Source organism: Ascaphus truei, chromosome 17, assembly GCF_040206685.1.
Source record: "Ascaphus truei isolate aAscTru1 chromosome 17, aAscTru1.hap1, whole genome shotgun sequence".
Taxonomy (NCBI): domain Eukaryota; kingdom Metazoa; phylum Chordata; class Amphibia; order Anura; family Ascaphidae; genus Ascaphus; species Ascaphus truei.
The window spans coordinates 28581531-28603421 of record NC_134499.1 but is presented as its reverse complement, the minus strand read 5'-3'; the positions used below and the strand labels follow the sequence as shown (position 1 = coordinate 28603421).

The 21891-nt window shown below is 42.7% G+C and overlaps 1 protein-coding gene across 2 annotated transcripts in view; it reads right to left on the bottom strand.

Moving 5' to 3' along the window:
• Positions 1-15705: 15705 nt before the first annotated feature.
• The window catches only part of PRKAR2A (protein kinase cAMP-dependent type II regulatory subunit alpha), a 48633-nt gene continuing 42447 nt past the window's right edge, over positions 15706-21891 (bottom strand). For both annotated transcript variants that reach the window (XM_075574512.1, XM_075574513.1), the window contains 4 exons: positions 21301-21375; positions 21075-21140; positions 19669-19807; positions 15706-19228 (listed from right to left, as the gene is read on the bottom strand). In XM_075574512.1, coding sequence (XP_075430627.1) covers positions 19095-19228; positions 19669-19807; positions 21075-21140; positions 21301-21375 — 414 coding nt within the window. In that variant the 3' untranslated portion in view covers positions 15706-19094. The remainder of the gene's footprint in view (positions 19229-19668; positions 19808-21074; positions 21141-21300; positions 21376-21891) is intronic.

Genomic DNA, 21891 nt, shown 5'->3' with positions numbered 1-21891 from the left:
CCCCAAATCCAGAATACCCCAAATCCAGAATACCCCAAATCCAGAATACCCCAAATCCAGAATACCCCAGCAACTAATCAGAAATCAAAGTGATTTTGAACAAAATGTGTCAACTCTTCAAATATCAACATAGATGGTATAGAAGAGCGGTGCGCAAAGTTGGGGGGCGGGAGATTTTCCGGGGGGGGGGGGCGTGGCTACAGATGTCCCGCGTGCTCCCCCAAGGCACTTAAATTAAGCGCCGGGGGGGGGGACATCGTGTGAGGCTTCTGCAGCTTCACTTACCTGATCTTCAGGCGACGCATCGCCACGGTAACCGGCATCAAATGACGCCGCGGGGTCACGTAACGTCACGTTGCCATGGTAACGAGATGTCACATGACCACGAGGCGTCATTTGACGCCCGGAGCCATGGAGGAGAGGGGGCGCGAGGCAGGAGGTAAGGAGGCGGTGGGGGGGGGGGGGGCGCAAGTTAAAAACGTTGCGCACCCCTGTTATAGAAGTTAAAAAAACCTGTCTACCTTGCCCGGCAAGTACTATAACAATGTATGGGGACGTTTGAAATGAAATCAATAGGAGAATGAAGATGGGCATGGAGCGTATTTGAAAGAAACAAGACAATCTTCCAAGGGAACGTTCCACTGTGCCTGAAGTGGACAGTGTTTGACTAATGTGCTGTGCGGGGCCTGCTCTTGCTTATGTATGGATGTAAAAATTAGACTCTTAATGTGAAGATAATGCGGGAGCTTTAAACAATTCTGAGATTTACCCGAAGAGACAGGGAAAAGAATGGTCTCAGAAGAAAACAAAACTTATTGTTATATCACCAGGGTGCAGAAATTTAAAATGGCAGTGGGTCGTTCTTATCGCAAGAAGAAATGACCGTTGTTGGACAAAGATGGTACTCGACGGATTGATTTCAAAGGATAACAAAAGACCATGAACATGCAACGACCAAAAGGAAGATGGGACGATGACATAGGAAATGTGTTGGAGCAATGTGGAGAGGCTGCAACCGCAGGAACCGGGAGATCATTGGGGAGGCTTCATTCAGCAGTGGGGAGACACCGGTTGAAGATGATGATGACGAGTGTGTGTGAGTGTGTGTGTGTGTATCTGTACCGTGTTAGCCGAACTTAATAATCAAAAATGACTAGACAATACTGTTCTGTGGCTAATTAAATGCTTTTATTTTTGCAAGCTTTCGAGATACAAATGGTCCCTGAATGTTGGTGGTGTGTGTGTGTATGTGTGTGTGTAAATATAAATGTATAAAGTGCCCGCAGTGTATACAGCGCTTTACAAAAGGTGTGTGTGGGAGTGTATAACATGGTGTGGGTAGGTGTAGAAATGTAAGAGGCTGTTGCATTACTATTAATGTGTGTAGATACTATGTGGTCCCTATTGGTATATAGGGATAGAATTACATTGACAATAGTATGTCTAAGAGACAGCTGTGTGTGCATACATATAGTGCAGTATGTATAGACATGGCCTTTAGCACTCATGGGAAGAGAGTTCTCGTATCAGTAATGACTCATGAACCTGCGGTCTCAGTCTAGGCCACCGCTAAGTGTCCCAAACAGTTGCATAAATTTGTATTCATGCAATGGTCACTCTTTCGGTGTTCTAAGATTACCTTTGAGTATGGCCACCTTCAGATCGTTCATCTTATGGCCAGAGTCAGAGAAATGTCCGCCGACAGGACTGTCTCTTGTTCCGCGTGTGACGCTGTGGCGATGCAGATTCATTCTCTTGTTTAGCCCCTGTCCCGTCTCACCTATGTAGTCGCAGTATGTAGTATTTCATGCACATGATGAGGTACACAACATTGCTGCAGCAATTCCGTGTGTGTGTGTGTGTGTGTGTGTGTGTGTGTGTGTGTGTGTGTGTGTGTGTGTGTGTGTGTGTGTGTGTGTGTGTGTGTGTGTGTGTGTGTGTGTGTGTGTGTGTGTGTGTGTGTGTGTGTGTGTGTGTGTGTCAGAAGATTTATCAGGTCCTGAAATGTTTTGTAAATCGGGCACAATACGACTTATTTTAAGGAACTTCAACTGTGTGTGTGTGTGTATATATGAGAGTAAAGATGCACAATAGTGTATTACATTTTTACTAAAAAAGGCTTTAAAAAAGATAACAACATTGCCAATTGCAATGTAAAAAAGTATTGTTTGGCATGTCATTCTTTTTATGTAATACAGTATACCGAAATCTGTAGCCCCCATTGTACTGCGCTGTGGAATATGTTGGCGCTATTTACAAATAAACGATAATAATTTGCATATCCCCACCACATCCAGGTTCCACATTATCATTAATGTATTCAGACGCTGCCCACTGATTTGTTGCAGCTTCTTACTGCCTCTCTCGTTTTGATTTTCCTGATTAACATAATTATTTATGAAAGGATGTAGGAAGTTTCATTCTGTGGCGCTTTAAACTATATTTATAGCCTTTGCCGTGTCACACAGGTGTCCACAGACATATACACAATCAATCCGGCCCTGAAGTATTTGGCATGTGAACGTTCCTGCTGCCTTGTTGTTATTCCGCGGGACAGCTCTGCAGATATAAACACAGGCGGAGGGCGCTCGTCCTGTTCTTTGCTAGGAAGCCCCGACTTCACTTCGGAGAAACACAAAAGTTACGGAGTCCTATTTCTCTCTCGTTGCCAGTTGAGCCATTAACGTTGCTACATCTGCTGTATACTGTAACTATGTGATAGATACTGTAACTATGTTACTATATATTGCAGCTGTCTGTTATTTATGAGAGGGGGGAAAAAAAAAAACCATGGTGGAGACATCTTCAGGAAATTATTTGTAGACTTTCACTGGGATCCTCTCTACACAACATTTCTCCATAGATCATTGGTGGGCAACAGTCAGTCCGGGGGGGGAGGGGAGGAGAAATGAGTCCCTTGGGGGCTTTACCTGCATCCCCTAACCACGAATCGCACCAGCGGCTCGCTCTCTGAGATGTTGCTGGCGTTGATCGTAGCTTCTTCCCACTCCGTCAGCTGCATACCGGCTGTGCTAATCACTAGTTCCCAGTCTAAGGGGCCTATGCAGAGAGCAGCGCTAAGCTCGCTTTCGCCACTTATCAGAGAGTTTTGCGGCCAGAAAATCAGAAAGTGGCGTGAAATAGGGAAACAGAGAGAAAAGCGCCATGTCTTTTTTTACCTTTGTAAAACTCGCCGAGGCGGTGGCGAATCCCTAGATTTCTGCACTTTTTCAAGCCGCCGTATGCAGGAAGCGGCGAACAGCATGTGCGAGAGAATCTCTCCAGAAACATGGAGAGCTGTTCGCCAAGTCTGCACACCATGAAAAGTTGGCAAACCCCTTATGCTGCCTGGCGATAGGGATGACGTGGCCTCAGTTGCGCGCCAAAAAAAAAAAAAAAAAAAAAGGCACTTTAAACTCGCGGGTTCTTTAAAGCACATTCAAACAGCGCGATTCGCGCTAATTACAAGTTTCCATATTCCTGCATGGCAATTCTGGCGCTTACCGTTGCTTTGTGCATACGGAGGCGAATTCTCCACATTTTATGTTTAAAAGATTCAATCCGCCAGTTTTTTAGATCGCTGCTCTGTGCATGAGGCCCTAAGGAGAGGAGTGGGGCCGTATTCATCAACGTGCCGGCAAAGAGCTGACTGCAGGGAGTGGGGGAGAAGCTTTTACCCACAGCTACAACATCCCTACCTAAGTATGCACTATAAATGTGGGTGCCTATCACTGCCATACATTCTCCATCCCAAACATCCAGTTTGACTGCTTCTAAAGACCCTCCCCATGCACCCTAACTCAGTGGTGAGCAAAGTGGGGGGCGCGGGAGAATTTCAAGGGGGGGCGCGGGCGGTTACAGAGGCCCTGCGCTCTTCCCCACGGCATTTAAATTAAATGCCGGGGGGAGGCGTGAGGCCTCTGTAACTCGCTCACCTGCTGCCAACCGGGTCTTTGGCGGCGCGGCTTCACCATGAAAACGCGCATCAAATGATGCGGTGGGGGTCACATGACCCGCGACATCATTTGACGCCGAGCCATTGGGAGAGGGGGTGGGGGGGGGGGGGCGAACGCTGCGGCTCCCAGGAAGGAGGCCGCAACTCAAGAAGTTTGCGCACCGCTGCCCTAACCTATACAGCGGGCAATGTAGTGTTTCATATTTGGAACACAAGTAGCAAAGGTCACACAGAGCAGCCACCGGGCCTTTAACTAGTCTCCCACTTCCGGGCATAACCTTAACTTAACCTTCACTGCCAGAGCACCAACAACACACTGAAGGGGTTATTCGCAAATCCAGAGCAGTGTCCAATGTGCAAAATGAGTCTATGTTTTGCCGCCCACATTTGCTTTGTGCTGCGTCCCTGCAGTTTTCACTAAATAGGTCTATTGTGACGCACGTTTAGCTCTTCTAACCCTCGATAACAGATGCTCCGGCAGACAGGCCTCCGGCATACAGTATGCGTTTGGCAGCTGCCGCGCGGCCGTCTCCAAAAGTGAGTTTGGAACATGGGAGTCTTTATTTGCACAGAGGGAGGGGTGTTCTCAGAATGAGCAGCGTTTCCAGGGGATTCCAGGACTACATGTCCTTATTTTGCAGCTCTTAACCCCTTTCCTGCCAGCTGAGGCGAGCATTGTCTGCAGAACATGTGTCTGCAGTTCACTTCCTCTTGCTAACCAAGTACAGACTTCCTTTACTTCTGCTTTTTACATAGCTTCACGGCCATGTTTTGCAATGCATTCATTGCAGGTTAAAACTGTGCAACCGGCACAAACGGTGTGCAGACCAGGCGTGCTCAACTCCAGTCCTCACCAACCCCCCCTCAACAGGTCAGGTTTTCAGGATAACCCAGCTTCAGCACAGGTGGCTCAATCAGTGGCTCAGTCAAACACTGAGACACCTGTGTTGAAGCAGGGAGATCCTTAAAACCTGACCTGTTGGGGGGTCTCGAGCACGGGTGTAGAGCAAACCCTGCAGAACAATTGCCCCTCCTGATTGTTTACTGACTATTATTATTATTTTCACAACACGAGCGTCTCCAGTTTCCCCCCACGTCAGCTACAAATCTGGTTCCAATGTTTTCTTGGACTTTCTCTTTTTCTCTAGAGAGTCTGGAAGGATAATAATCAGCAGCGCCCGTGACAGCCAGCGAGAACTTGTTGTTCCTCTGCCTCAGTGGTTCCGGAACCCAGTTCCTCAAGGAAAACCAACAGTGCAGGCTTTAAGTATACCCCCTGCTTGAGCACAGGTGGTTCCGTCAAAGGTCATTGGGCCACCTGTGCTAATGAGAGGATGAAACCTGCCCTGTTAGTGGTCATTGAGTACTGGAGGTGGGAACCTCTGCAGCCTGGCTCCATCGCCTCTTTTGCTTGGAGAAATATTTCTATAGCTAGGGTTGATCAATACTCAGACCAGCCTTTTATATCTGTATACTGATTATACATGCTCAGTCCACAAGCTGCAAGAAACCCAAAGTACTTCAACCCTCCCTAACTTGCCTCCATTCTCTTTCCTAACGGCACTATTTTCAGCTCTGGGACCCCCAGGTCACCCGAGATACTCACTGGGGAAGTTACCGGTTTTACTTCCTGGTTTTTAAAAGGGGGGGTATTTAAATGGCCGTCCACTAGGAAACCACCACCGATATTGTGTTGCAGCTTGGTATTGGCCCAAGATTTGGCAGCCATTTTGTTTCCCAAGGGAGATGTACACCTGCTAATTTCACTGGAAAGTATCTTGGAAAGCAGAGGGGGGGTCCCAGAGCTGTAAATAGCAGGGTCTGGCTCACAGGGACCCCTGATTCATGTAAAAAACAAAATGGGGGCTTAAAAAGAACAATTAGAAGGAATTTCTCCTTTGCAGCAAAGTACTTAATGAGCCCCTTCTAGCAACAAAGGCGTTCACGAAGCATTGTATGTTCTTTTTAATAATAATTATTATTATTATTATTATTATTATAGCTTTAGAATTAAAGATGAGGGAGATTTTAGCTGTTCCATTCCATGATCCATGGAACAGCTAAATAAAACAGGCTAACGTCTTATAAAGCAACAGTCCACTTATTCCCAAACTGGACCATAGATTAGGCTGCTGTGCTGAAGATATTAAGTAGATATTTATGTTTATAATCATATTAATAAGTGAATTTTCTTATCTTGGGACGGCAAGCGTTTTCATAGGTTGTATAAGAGTCAACAACACTACAAGGTTGTCAAGAAAATAGACTTCAGCTCCCCCTTGTGGAGAGAGATGAAATCCAAAACAATACCGTCTACCAGCGGCATACAGAATACATTTACAAGCAACCCCACTGAAAGCATTTGTTAAAAGCAAACGTTTTAGCTTTACATACGCTAAGCGTGAAAATAGCTCACAATGGTCTCATTTTAAAATAGGGCCTTACAAGCTGATAGAGCAACTGAAACAGACACACAGACACACAGACACACAGACACACAGACACACAGACACACAGACACACAGACACACCTTCTCCCCACTCTAAAGCAATTGCAATGAGCGGCAGTGAAAGGGTTAACCTAAGACGATTCCTCTCCGTTTCAATTGGCCACCAAGAAAAGTAAATGAACCGCAGGAAATTAAGCAACAGGCTTGTAGGCTGGAAATATCCGCAAGGAATATCTGGCAAATCCGGCAATTCCACGGTGAGAAAAAAAAAGAAAACTTTTAAAAGATTTCCACACTTTACCAAACTCGTTTGTGTTTGCAATCAACACGCGCCATCCCTACAAGATACAAATCACCAAGATGGTATATTCTCCTAACGCAGGAAACCCCTTATTTAATATGCCATGAATGGAGCTTTAACATAAGAAAGGTTTACAAAGCTTCTGCCATAAGGCACCTTCCCCCCGCCGGAAGACCCCTTAAAGCCCTTTGAAGTCAAGTCTGTAAGACGTCTTCCAGCACCGCAACCCCTTCAGTGTACATCTGCGTTGCCGCAAAGGCGGACGCCTGATGGGGCACTCCAAGAGCTGCTCCCCTATGCACAGGACCAGCATGCTAAGGGTTAACATTTGGTCGTACTTTGTGGAACGTCAACCTCACCAGGACCTTTGCGCATCATTAGATCCCCCTCCAGAAGCGATCAAAAGACGCAGAAGTCCGGTGGCATTTTGTGCCGGCACTGTAAAGATTAAGGCAGAAGACTGCTCGGTAAAACATGACCCAAGACCCACTCATTTGCATGGAGTTTAAACGTTAACGAGCAAAGAGAAGACGGTTTTACTGCATAAATGGAGCGGTCACATTTTCGATGTTCTGGGAGATACCGCCACCTACACCAAAAAAATAAATAAAAACAACTTAGCCTTAAATTCTACTCTTTTAATCTGCCCTCTGGGTGACATTGTGAGTTCACCGGGTTCTCTGTGTGCGAGAGGATTCCAGGGAAATGTGCTTATCTCTCACAAGACAAACCTCAGACTGCTTGTTCATGATCATGCTGTTAGCCACAGAAATTGTTTTCCCTGAAAGGTCTCTCACAAATGCTCACGGAGCTGTTTTTGCCAAGCTTCTGCTGAGTGTGTCATTTCTCACACACCCTGACCGTGTTGTTATTGTTCTGCCCAACGCAAAACATTTACATTCAGGCAGCGCGTCACAATGCAGAACAAGACTATATTTGGTCACAACCAGCTCCATAACCTGTATGTCCTTGGTGGGGCTGTCTGTGCTTGGAGGGCAGTGTGTGTGTGTCCAGGGCAAATATACAGTAGCAGAGATTGATGGTCAATTGGACCCTTCAGTTTTATCCCTCCCTAAAGATAACCCAACTTGTAAGTGCCATTCTGTGTGACACTGCGCTCGGAAGCGGATGTGGCACCAGATTACACGACCCTAATTATGCTGGAAACAGAAGCTACACCAGGGGTGGCCAACTCCGGTCCTCAACAGGTCAGATTTTAAGGTCATCCCTGCTTTGGCACAGTCTTCGACTGAGCCACCTGAGCTGAAGCAGGGATATCCTGAAAACCAGACCTGTTGGTGGCCCTTGAGGACTGGAGTTGGCCACGCCTGCTCTACAACGTCTCGCTAGCACTGAAAATATTTTGGGGATTTGAGGGTAAACTCTCGTGGATCTTAATTTGGAAACATTGCGCTAAGAATCCCACCTGAGAGCCTGATCATGTAGTAACTGGAAGAGGAAGGCAATCAGTAATACAGAGCCCAGAAATATCATTTTACACCTCTGATTATGGACAATGGCAGCAAGACACGGTGACTGCGAGGTCTGCTCTGGGTGAAAGCAGACAGATAAAGGCTTTGCCAATGCCTCGCAGGCAGTAACGGGGTTAACAAGTGCAAGTTCAAAGAGGACAAAATAATTAGACTAGACCTAGTAATCCGTTCAAAGCCCAGCGTATAAGCAGTAGAAATGTCCCTTCAAATATACAATGCAGAATACTGTACAAGGATTAAGCATTACTCACCGATTCATAACTTAATCCGTGTTATATCACTGATCCTGCAAACGGTACATTGTATAAATAACAGAAACAGCAGGCACTTTGTACAGGGAAAGAAGCGATAGAAATAACTAAAAGAATGCAACAAAAAAAAACGTCTAAAAGTATGTAATCTGGTGGAATCCTGTGAGCACCTGTCCCGTAGGTCAGTTTATGTCCTACACAAGAGAACAGACTGTAGTATAAATATATAAACAACGAAGATTTAAATGGTGTATTTTAAAGCGTTTCTCTGTTGGTTCTTTGACCCCAAATCTTGGCCTAATGTGTAACAGGTTTGTTTTCCTTAAATGAGACTTGGTACCACTTTGTGGGGGTCGGGCCACTTGACCCAGGTCACAAGGTAAAACAGGAATCAGGTCTGGTTTTCATGGCGGTCTTTGCTTAGTAGAGCAAAATTAGCTACAACTCCCACGACAGAAGAGGAAAAAGCAGAATTGAACCAGCTCATCTCCACCACAACCAGCCACGCGGGTATCACGGCTTTTTATTTTTAAACTAACACTTGAATAACTCTGTCCCTCATTGGAAGGCAGTCTCCATTATACCCAGCTTCATCTCTCTCTAGCTACCTCTGCTGCAGATTACGTCCTTAACACTGAACATATACATTTGTGCTGCAGAAACCCCCATTGTTACGCGTTTGGCTTGGTGATAGTTTGAGCGGTTTTCCTAGCTCTATATCAACTCAAATAGATGTTTGCACGAGCGCACCTAACTACAGATCTGTGTTTGTACGGTTGGTATGGAAGTAAGAACCATGTCACTTGGGGAGAAACATGTCTGTTAATTAATGAACATAGTGTTCACATCAGCTTCCGGTATAGTCATAAGCAGTGTTCGACAAATCCATTCACCTACAGGCCCGTGGCGACTGGATTTGACCCCGTGGCGACCTCCTCATGGCCGCCCAAGCAGGGCGGGATTGGGGGGGCTGGACTAGGTGGCGAGTAGATTTTTGGGTGATTTGTCAACCACTGGTCATAAGGATTACAAGATATGGGGTCAGTCCATAAATCACCACAGAATCCAGTTGCCTATTCAAAGTAGATCAAGCGTATAGATATCCTGTTTTTGTGATTTGGATACGGAGAAGCAGCACATTCACACTTGCCGAGGACGAACATATATTAAGAGTAGTGTAACAGGGGACTTATCCCTGTTCAGTAATGTTCCTTTAATCTAGCAGTGTGGTAGTTAATTACTAAACATCACCTGCCTGATTAGATTGTTTACAAAAAGCCTGCCTTTGAGACAGGAAGTGACTCTCTTTAGCTCTGACTGAGAGCTGACCTTTGGAGACACCACAATGTCTTGAGTTCTGCCAGCCACACAGCAGAGCTGATTGCAAGACACCCAATAAGACTTCTAAACCTGGATGCTGATATTTTTCTGTGCACGCACGGGTGCGGTTCCAGGAGAGCAGAGAAGCTTACTCTACAGCTGATAAACAGATAAGACTTTCATTATTAAGAGACTGCTTATATCTGCTTATTTTCATGCTATGTGTTTGGGATGGGAGAAATGCTCAACTAATGGAGATGTGAACTAATTGCAAGGATTTCACTAGAAATACTCCCAAGTGAATGGAAGCTTTATTCCCCCGTGTTTGGATAATTTCCTGATGAAAAGGAAAAGGCACAATAAAGCCTATTATAATTTCACATAACGACTCCAATTGTGTACCTCTGTGAACGTCCGTCTACAAGTAGCTTGGTCTAATTAAGGCATAGGATGTTTTTTATATCATGGAAATGCCAGGTTCACAGATTTCCCTCAAGGACGCGAGGCATCGTGGGGATTATTTAGTTCCGATTCCACAGCTAGTGAAGGAGCGCTATGATTAACCTATTTTGCCTTCTGAAACGGTTACTAATTTACGGAGCAGAGCTTACACACCTGGATACGAAGATGTTAAATCAAGGAAACAGAACTACACATCTTAATGCTGTGACTATGTATTTACATATTGCAGGTACTGTTGTCAGTAACGGGGCTAAGACATGGAATGTAGGGGGAAAAAATGGGGGGGGGGCTGAGCACGCCCGTTCTAAGTGAAACTTTTTTGTGTTTTTGTCACCGAAATTGTATTCTGATTTTTTTTTATTATTTTGAGTTAATATAAAGACTTTTTAGAGTGGCAAAATGCAAAGAAGTTTCACTTAGTACGCGCGTGCTCGGTACGCCCCACCCCCTTTTTTTGGTTGTTGGATGGGTCGCTAATGGGTTAATAGTTCTGCCTGACGAGAGCGCGAGAGAGAGAACTGGACAGCTCACACAGACTTAAGATCAGTGCCTGTCAGCTATAGCAGGGGTGGCTGTGACTTGTAGTCACTGGGGCCTTCCCTTCTGACATCCACACCTGAACTACAACTCCAGGCAGGTACACTACAATGGCGTCACTTCCGTTACTACTTCCGTTCCCATTTTTGTTTTTTCCCCTATTAGATTTTTGACGGTGCCTCGTGCCAGCAAAGAAGTTTCACTTCAATAAAAATATTATGTAGTGTCGTCAAAAAGCCCACTGGGATTATTTATCATTTGCATGTTTTTGAAAATTGCTTATGCAACGCCTCACGGAGGTCACCATTGCTTGTGTGCTCAGTGTTAGCGACACATCTGCATGTATGGCTGGTAAGCAGAGAGGAAGCGTGGGTTGTTTTACACACCCATATACTGTGATCATGTAACAAAAACGTATCGCCATGTGAAAGACTCGTATTGAAACGAGGACACCGGAAATGGCCTTTGCCTGGTGATTAAAGGCTTTAGACTTCATTTTTACTCTCCACGTCTGAAAATGAACATGACACTTTGGTGGTGATAAATACCTCCATATTTGTCAACTATTGAGGAGGTGGGGGTATTTTTAAATGTATTGGGAGGTGGGGGTATTTTTAAATGTATTGGGAGGCGGGGGATTTTTTTATATGTATTCGGGGGCTGTGGTGGTATTTTTTGTGTGTGTTCGGGGGGCGTGGGGGTATTTTTTTTATGTGTTCGGGGGGCGTGAGGGTATTTTTTTATATGTGTTCGGGGTGCGTGGGGATCCAGTATTTTTGGACAAGGCACCTGGCAACCCTATTAATAGCTTACAGTGTATATGAACCTATTTACTATTTGTATTTATCCTGAAGCAGATATTTGAAATAGACTGGGACACCTTTTAGGATGGGGGGGGGGGGGCGGGAGAGTTCGTCCAATAAACGAGACCTAACCGCCTGGCCCCCTTTCCATTCCATGTACACATAGCCCAATACATGATCAAACAGCGCCACCACTTGGTAGTAGTAGGTCTATTCACTATCCAATAAAAAGGATTAAAAAACTATTTTTATGTGAGAAAGCCCAGTTACAAACACCAGCACGAGCTCCTTCAGAATGTTATTACCACAAAAAAAAATAATCAGATGTCAGCAATTCTGGCTGGCACCTCATACTTCTTTTGGACTTCAGATATATATATATAGCACACAAGCAACAATATACATATTTTTTTTTTTTTCTGAATTGTATAAATATATTTTTACTTAATATTTATTCGCTGCCTGTAATTCGCACGGTTTTGAGCACATTGAGCTGAGGCTACATATATACATTTTTGCAAGAGGTATTTGTCCTCCTTTCCAACTGCAGCCTTGGATTACGTATTTATTTATCGTGTTTATTTCTGTCAGCTTGGAGCCTCATACTGCCCACGCTGTTGAATTGTTTCTTTTTGAGAAATCAAAGTTCCCTTTTATTTCTTCTATTAAGCACCTGTTAAATAATGCGCATTGCGCTTTGCGATGATAGAAAAGCAGCAGCTTCTCTTCCATTTCGGTTCAGTGATCTGAGGTGTTAGCTTTTTTTCACTTCTCCCCACACAGTTGCTTGTCTTCATTCATCACGCTTTTGTTAATACTTGAAAAGCAGTTCAAAATCCAGATGCCATATAATAAACTTCCGTGGCACTGAAATGTAGATCACAGACTTCAAATGCTCCATACACACTAGAGCAGGACCACCAACAGGTCAGGTTTTAAGGCTAGCCCTGCTTCAGCACAGGTGGCTCAGTTGACTGTTAAAATGAGTCGTTTAAATTAGGTAGATCTTCAGGTGGTAGTTTGGGAGGCTCCATACTATATAAAGATCAGAAATGTTGTTTGGTCTTCACTATACAGTTGTGTGGAAACACGCCATGCCACGATCAAAAGAAATCTCTGAGAACCTCAGAAAAGCAGTTCTTGATGCTTATCAGTTTAGGAAGGGTTACAAAACCATTTCTAAGGATTTGAGGCTCCACCAATCCACTGTGAAACATAGGAGCACAGTCACTCTACGCAGGAACGGTCATCCTACCAAAATCTTTCCAAGAACAAACCGTCAAATCATCCAGGACATCACAAAGAACCCCAGAGTAACATCTGCAAGCCACTCTCGCCATTCATGGAAGGACACCCAGGAGGAAATCACTGCTCTCTAAAAAGAACACTGCTATCTGTCTGAAGATCGGCAAAAAGCACAGATGATCCACAAGACTTCTGGAACAATGTTCTCTGGCCAGATTAATCAAAGGTAGAACCTTTTGGTCTCAAATGAGAAACATGTTTTGCAAACACCAAAACTGCATTCAAACAGAACCACCTCATCCCAACCGTGAAGCATGGTGGTGGGAGTGTGATGGTTTGGGGCTGCTTGGTTGCCATCATTGACACAACTAGGATTTCTACATTGTATCTGAAGAAGATTCCGTCCGTGAGCCGAAGCAGGTCACTCAGCAAGACAATGATCCTAAACATACAAGCAGATCTACAAAAGAATGGCTGCAGAAGAAATTCTGCATTATAGAATGGCCTAGTCAAAATCTGTCCCTAAACTCCATGGATAATGTGGCAGGACCTGAAGCGAGCTGTCCATGCAAGAAAGCCCTCAAATGTGACCGAGTTGAAACAATTCTGTAAGGAAGAATAGACCAAAATTCCTCAAAACCGATGTGAGACTGACCAGCAGTTACAGGAAACGCTTAGTTGAAATCATTGCTGTTCAAGGGGGTTGCCGTCACACACTAAATCTAATGGTTCACATACGGATGTTGACTAATGTGTGGATAAATGTTGAAAAAGTATCATGTATTTGTGTAATTTGTTTGATCAGGTTATCACAATCTATTATTAGGACTTTTGATTCTCACATTTACGGTAACACCTAAAATGTTATTAGATCTTAATCTAAGGGGTTCACAAACTGTCATGCCACTGTTTCTTGGAGGTTATAATATATTTAAAGAACTAACAAGACCTCTCCATAGATACAGTTGTGCACAAACTTAAAAAAAAGTAAACACCTTAGTGTCTTGCAAATATACATCAGAACTCCTTGCGTTATGATGATGATATAATGATCTTTCCTAGAAAAATCAATCAGATTTAATAAATACAAAAATGTCAAATAAGCACTTGTCGAAGTGCATTTTTCTATCAAGATATTTGGACTACTTTTATCTTTGCTGCGTGTAAATGGGTTTAAAATCTGTTGATAGCAGGGGAACAGACAGTAGCCACGAGGTAGGTACCCGAGTAAAATGTTATTTAAATAGAGCATGTAAAGTCACAGTCCTCCCCTAGAAAGTAGCAAGTAGGGATCTACTTTCTAGATGACTCGCTTTCTAGATGTATATTGTGAGCTAGACAGTTTTTTGTTCCCCTCAAGTTTCAGTATTTTTTACACAAATGTCAAACAATAATGCTGATGTACAGTCGTTTTTTTAACACATTACTTGGTGTATGAAAACTTTCTTTAAAGATTTCTTGCATTTGGAGTAGCTTTTTTATTTTCTGCCAGACTATGGCATACCTGTGAAACAATGCATTGCATCTTCTCTCTAAAACCCACGATTTCTTCAAAACATTGTTAATTCAAGGCAGTAAGACAGAAAAATGGAGTGGAAATATTCTGTATTAAGTTGCACCGAAACCGCCCACTTTAAAAAAAAATTTTTTTAAATCTGGATACAAAGTGGAAAAAAGGAAAACGTAACTAGACTGACATCTGCTTTCCCAACTCATTCCAGCACCTCAAACAAGGGTTATTCTTGTTGCTTAAAAAGCTTCTCAGACAAAATTCTCAGCTGCTCTGATAAAAGCACAGATATAAACAACATCTTCTGTTGATGCAATTACGAAAAGGTGCACATTCCCAGGTTTGTTTAAAAGCAGAATATGTTCTTTAGTAGAAAGTCAACTGTACATGTTAAACTGACACTAATGGTATTAAAAAAGTTTGTATAAGTAACCTCAGCTATTTTAATATCTACAGGGCTATATTTTCACAATGGGAGCAATGAGGTGTTGAAAATCAATCCTTGGTTGCATTAAAAGCATCAGGCTGACGCTTTAAAAGTATTGCGGGATGAAGGACGAGGAGGAGTTTTCTGTAACAGTAAAGAGGGATGGTTCATAGAGGGGACCTTGCAGAACATATGTACAAAGCTTAGAACCTGTTGTAGGGATTTTCTATACACCAATGGTGCCCTCCTAAGGCTGTTAAAAGTTAGCATTTCATAATGAACGTAGAAAAATTCAATCACAACACATAATAGGTGAAATAAGTGACAATGTGTGAATGCATAAATAAAATAATAAAATCACAGGAAGTGTGACCGACGCGTCTGCTGAGACACCGGTCCCTTTATCTGAGGGGCTTAGAGGAAAAATCCTCCAATCTGAACCATTTATTGTGATAGGGATTTAGAATTAGACCATTTCCACAATGCTGGTAGTAATAAAACAGCATATACATTTAGATTGCTACTTGAAAGCTCATCCAAATCTCTTGCACAGATAATAGCTATGCAGTTAGTGAACAGCTGCATTAAATATCAGCATATACTGGTGGAGAGCCAACAATGCTACTAATGTATTGAGAGTATAAGTTATTTGTAAGCAGATTTGTACAGGCTATAAGATGCTCAGTACAGCTCAAATGGCTCCTGTGATTGCCTGCAACTTAACCAGACTGGGGGCCGATGGAATGCAGTCCAATTTGACCAACAGTTAAAGCAGTGGTGCATTGTCTGCGGGGGGCGCGGGGTTTAGAAGCTAGATCGATATAAAATTATGAATATGATTACTTTATCATACTGAAAGTAGATTGCCACGTAAATATTGTTGCACTTGTCATACATGGTTACTGTAGATAAAATTAAAAAAAGTGGAACAAAATGAGTCCGTGCACGAAGTCTAGATAAGAATCTCAGCATTTATTAACAAAATGTAAGCTTAAATATCAGAATTTCCAATGGAAGGAGCCTAGTCATGTAATGTTGCAGAGTGAGAGGTTCAATACTGATGTTCGTTAGCAATCTCTGCGCTTCATATTCTTCCTGCAAAATACTGTGAGTGTGAAGGACTGTGGCGTTCCAATTAACAGAACCAAAACAAAGTTTCAATGAAACACAGAAATAACCAGTGACAAGAGGGCATTTTATCACAGGTGAAAGAATTGTGGTAATAAACTGCAAAGCACTTTACGCCTTGAGGTAGCTTCTTTTAGGCAAAATTACATTTGTTTGAATAAGCAAAGGAGAAACATGATGGTGTGCATCTTGAGCACACACTAGATTATGCATTCTTAAACATAGCCCTATAGCTTGCAAAAACAAATACACATACCATGGGAAAGGCCTCAAGGAAACACATGGTTAAATTGACTAAATCACTGCCAGAGAAGCTTGCATCAAGCAGTAACGCACAGGATCCTCTGGCAGCAAATGGATAGATCATGGTTAGCACGGTTTGTAGTAATGCTCATTGCAACAAACTGGAGTGGAAAAAAACCCAAACAAATTGTATTTTGGCAAGACTGGTTTACACACGTGTGAAGAACAAAAATTGCAACTTTAACTGGAAACAGAGGAAAAGATTGAAGGGTGACATTCAAAGGTGTTTTTTTTCCCATTGTTTTTTCAGCGGTGCAGAACAGCTTTTTTTTTTATTGTCACAAAAGTATTTTATTTTTTGGGTTTTTTTTTTTTGTAAATTGTGAAATCTGTTCTGTGACACAGAAACGCCGTACGTCAATTAATGACCATTAAAAGCTCCTCTCACTGACATCACAACAATTACAAGCAGATTAGAAATGACCGGTATTTCCCCAAAGTCTGAAGGGCTTTGCCTCTTCACACACTTTGCTGCTGAGTTCTCTTATTAACCTTTCTGTGCGGTGTTTTGACATAATGCTGCCCAGTTTCTGTGATGCTAGTTTACACGCTTATCTCATATATAAAAAATAAAAAAAAGAGAACACAAACAGTAAACACGGCTGCACCTTCAATACTGAAGACCACAACTAATAGCAAACGTATCACTGAAATAGATCTGCAGAGCACAGGGGATAAATAACAGCTTCTGTGACCAGAAATTCTGTTGGCATATATTAACTTCAGACTTGAAAGCGCCTCTGAGATGGATGCAAGCAGAAAATTGGCACTGCAGATGCTGGGAATACCAAAAGGTAATTCTGCAACTCCAAAGTCAGGTTTACCTAACGGTATTCCAAACACCACCAGTTTAAGCACTAGCAATACAAAACACATAGTAAGAGAGTTAAGACAGTTTTAAGGTCGACTTCAAAGGGTATAAAACAACTTATAGAAATACTGTACCCCTCTTTCAATTAAAGAGAAGTGCTCATCTACCATCAGAAAGGGGGCTTTTACAATGTTCAATAAATAAGTCTTCAAGTGTGATACTTAACCACTATTAAAAATAATATTAAAGCATTTTCCAGTGCAGGGACAAGCTAAAAAATAATATATTCTACTCCAACGCATTCACACAGTGCTGTCTATTCCAGGAGACACATTCCACGGATACTGCAAGTCACCAGAGGAAGGACAAACATGGACCCTATGCTCACTTCTACTTTGTACCACTTCACATCATCAACGGATCTGCTAATATATCAAACTCATTACACATCTATAGAAAGGAACCTGGACAAAGAATGGTTGGTCATAGGTGGAAAACATGCTGAAAATTCTTCTGCCTTGCACAGACGACAGCCACTAACTCAAGTTTGTTAAGAAGCATGCTAGCAGGAGGGTTTTTAGGGCAGATGTGATGGTGAAGAGATCTGTGAAGTATATTTATGCATTTCTAGAAGTCCTGAAATAACTGGGTCTTCAAGACACTCAATGGTATCACCTAAAAGTTGCGTAAGAGAAGCCCATCGTGAAAATGAACTATGTTGCTAAAATGGAAATACGTTCTATGTACCACTTGGGAAGACTTATCAAATGAAACTTAATAGGTAAGAAGTCACTAAGGGGATTTGCCTAAATACTTTTCTTCTCAGTTACACAATATATTCTTTTTAAAAGAGTTCTAAAATTAGTATTATAAATGTGGAAAGATACAGGGGTTTACGTAAAGATCTCTCACTAGTCGAAAAAATAGCTTTAACTACAAACTGGGGGCAAGGCAAAGCACACAAGCCCTCTTATGTTAGCATTTCTGTGATTCTTAACATGAAGAAACAATCCATAGAACATTATCCCCATGGACTGATAATGAGACATTTCTTATAAGAATAAGATCTTTATATGGAAAAGTAAAGGTGCGGATTAAAATTTGACAGGTCCTTTCAAACGGCGATAAAAGCTTCTTCCAAATCAGCGGGTCAAATGTAGACCATCTTTACACAGCTCATAAAATTAACTGGGACACTAATGTTTTAAATGCATATATACCAATGCAAATATTTTGCAAGTCGGAAAAATTGGGTGTCCGTTTATTTTAGTAAATGAAGCTTAGGATGTACAGCATATTCCTTATGGAAGCTTCAAATAACTATCAAGGAAAAAACTTTTTCTTAACCCAGAGTAACCTGCAGAGCAATGTAAAAAACAACAACAAAACAAAACTAGTTGCCGCTCTCTTGCAGTGAGCATGTGATTCGAGGAAATATTGTATGTAATGTATTGCATGTATGCAATGTATAGCAAACATAACAAAATGGAAAGTTATGTCTTATAACAGGTGGCCAACTCCAGTTCAAGGATCACCAACAGGTTAGGTTTTAAGCATATCGCTGCTTCAGCACAGGTGGTTCAATCATTGACTGGGCCACCAGTGCTGAAGCAAGGATATCCTTAAAACCTGACCTGTTGGTGGTCCTTGAGGACTGGAGTTGCCCACCCGTTTTATAACCTAGCCTCATTCCATCACCCATTCTATCATTAACATTTTTTATTTTTATTATATAGAAAATGGGCAGTGGTGTAAAGGAACCATTGCAGAACATCGCTAATATTAATACTTTCTTCCTACATTATTGTCTTCGACGTTAGGTTGTGTAGTAGGCACTTGCACTATTATAACTAAAATGCCATTCTGAACCATGTAAGTAAAAAGAAAGGCACGTATACTTTTAGGTTTAATAATGGGAGCTCAGCAGCAAAATGCCATAGATTGTATTCTACCCCGGCCGCTTAATTCTCTGTTCTAAAAATGCCCAAGACGACAGCAGCAGTAACTGTTCCATAGGGCTCATTGTTCCTTGTGTGTTGTGTTGCTGACAGGAGGCTTTTTCTGTGTCTTGAACAAAGGCACGGAGGTAATATGGTGCCTATTTCCCTGGATCCCGAAGGTCCATGCTGGAACCAAATAATGCCACCAACTGCTCCTCATAATGCGAGATATTCCTCTTCATAATGTCCATGCAGGGGCCCAGCAATCGTTCAAAGGCCTGCACATCCATAACTGCAAAGGAGGCAAACACAAGGAGGTAACTGATCACTCCAAAGTAGTAGTTACATTTTTTTTGTGAGAACCAATGCTATTATAACTGCCATTTATAGATCACAACATCAATTATGGAGTCTGTGCACAATCGTGATGTAGCCGTCAGAAATCACTTGCTCCTGTCAACTTTTACTTTTTAATACCAGGTATGAGTCATGCTCTTATCCGGTGACCTATATTATGAACTTTAATTAGAGCGAAGTCAAAACAATTCATTAAGAAATGTTTAACACATTCCTTGCCAAATTATCCTGAAGTACAACAATCCAGAACATCTGGCAGGAAAAGGGTCTATATATAATGCATAACAACTGTCTTATAAATTCCTTTTGTATTTATTTTGCCCAACACTGATTGTACTGTTGTAAAACAAATAAAGAGAGATACGAAATGATTACCTAAGCATTTGACGTCTCCAACAGCGTAGGCAGAGGCAGCTCTGGGCTTGTTGTTAACGAGAGCTAGTTCTCCAAAATATTGTTCTTTTTTACACCGAGCTATCTCCACTTCCTGGTTACTTTCTTGGCCAGTTTTTGTCTGTTTCATAAAAAGAAAACAATTACAATTGTGCCAAAAGTTATACAAAAAACATTTATAGAGTAACCACACTGAGTAGGGAAAAATATATATACAGGCGGTCCTCGCTTATCCATCAGAATCCGTCCCGCAAAACCGCCGTTGGATAACAGACCCTTGGATTGCGGCCCCATGTTAATCAGCGGCAGTGAGCATCGGATAAGCGGTTCCAACGTCGGATAATGTGTCCAGCAGACTGCACTATGCGGCGTCGGATACGCCATTTGGCGGAAAACGGAACGTCGGATACAGAGGACCACATAGATCGATATGTATTTTTCTCTGGCTTCAAAGCTCAGACAAAAACACGGTAATCCAAATGGGATTCACATTTTTATAAAGAATCCAATGGTGGAGTGCTGTTAAACCAGAGGTGGAAAACTCCCGTCCAGTCTTTGACTGAGCTACTGATTGAGCCACCTGTACTGAAGCTGGGATATCGTGACAATCTGACCTGTTGGTGGCCCTGGAGGACTGGAGTTGCCCACCCTGTTAAAAGTGTCTGCAAACGGAACATGGCCACAGGGGAGAGAAGAGACTAATTCTAACTGAGAAGCACAAGGCCGGAAATGGGCATGGGTGCTCATACATTCTGAGTTAGTGGTGTGGTGTCGTTAATTAGTGTACAGTACACTGTCTCATGCGGTAGAGAAACTTGCATGTATGCCTCTACTAAATGCATTGGGCTGTCATGGTTTTACAGAAAGCAGCAGAACAGGCTGCATTTCACGCTTTTTTATTTACACTTACAGGTTTGAAGCAGGGGGTCTCTGAAGCTCAACTGTTAATTTCAGCACCGGAGACCCCTACTTTCAGATATCCTTAGCTCCGTAAGGGGTGCCAGTAGCCCTGTGAAGTTTAAATGTCCCGGTTACCCGGGCCAATAGGAAGCCACAACGGATGACGTCACTGCTTCCTATTAGCCCGCATGACATTTGAAGTCGCCATTATGTTAGGCACACAGTTCCCTGCTGGCATAGATACTGGAACCGCTGCGGAGGTAAGTATGTCTGGAAGCAGGAGGTCCCCAGAGCTGAAATTAACACAGTTCAGCGCTGGAGAACCCCTGCTTCAACCCTGTAATTAGAAAAATAAATACATTTTTAAAACGCAAATGCAGCCTGTTCTGCTACTTAAAAAAAAAAAAAAAAACTGCATTTAAAGACTTAGATCATGAAAACCACTACCAAGCCATAGTTACAAAAAAGAATTAGCAAATTACACTTACCTTGCTTTTAATCATGATTTTTACCTCTCCTGACATTACAATGTAAAAACAGTCTGCTTTATCACCCTAGAGATGGGGAAACCAGGAAACATTTTCTTTTCATTAATCTATACTGTGGTAGACAGTCATCCTGAACATGCTTTAGTTTAATTCAAAGATGTCAAGTAATCAGAGTTTAATGGCAAAATATCATAATGAAATATCAGCATTTAAGCGCAGTGTTTACCTGTGAAATAACGCGCTCTCCATCTTGATACAACTTTTCACCTATTACGTCAACAATTTTCATGCGCTCTGAAGGCTATATAAAAAAAAAAAAAAAAAAAAAAGAGAAGTCATGTCACACATTAGGGTCCTAGTCATACATAATACTGCCCCAGTTCCTCAAACAACTTACAAAACTGCAATTCCCTACAGCAGAAACGGCGGAGATTGGTAGTTGAGGGAGAAAGATGCAAGACCCGAGATGGGCAACACTTGTGGCGAATTGGCAACCAAAGCGTGGCGAATTGTACTTGGAAAAGGGAAACGAGTTTGGCGGCATGCGCGAGGGAGGCACTACTGCTGATGGGATGCGCACGGCCGGTGGCCGGAAGGAGAGAGGTGAGTGGAGGAGAGAGAACCAATGGGAGTACACACCCCAGCGGCGACCGCTCCACAGACTCCTGTTGCAGTGCTGTCTGGCAATGTAAGGAGCAACACAATGCTGGTTCAAGAGATGATCATGATATGGGGGGGGGGGGTGATGAGGGGATGATGGGATGTTTGGTCATGATGGGGGGGGGTTATGATGGAATGACAGGATGATGATGGGAAA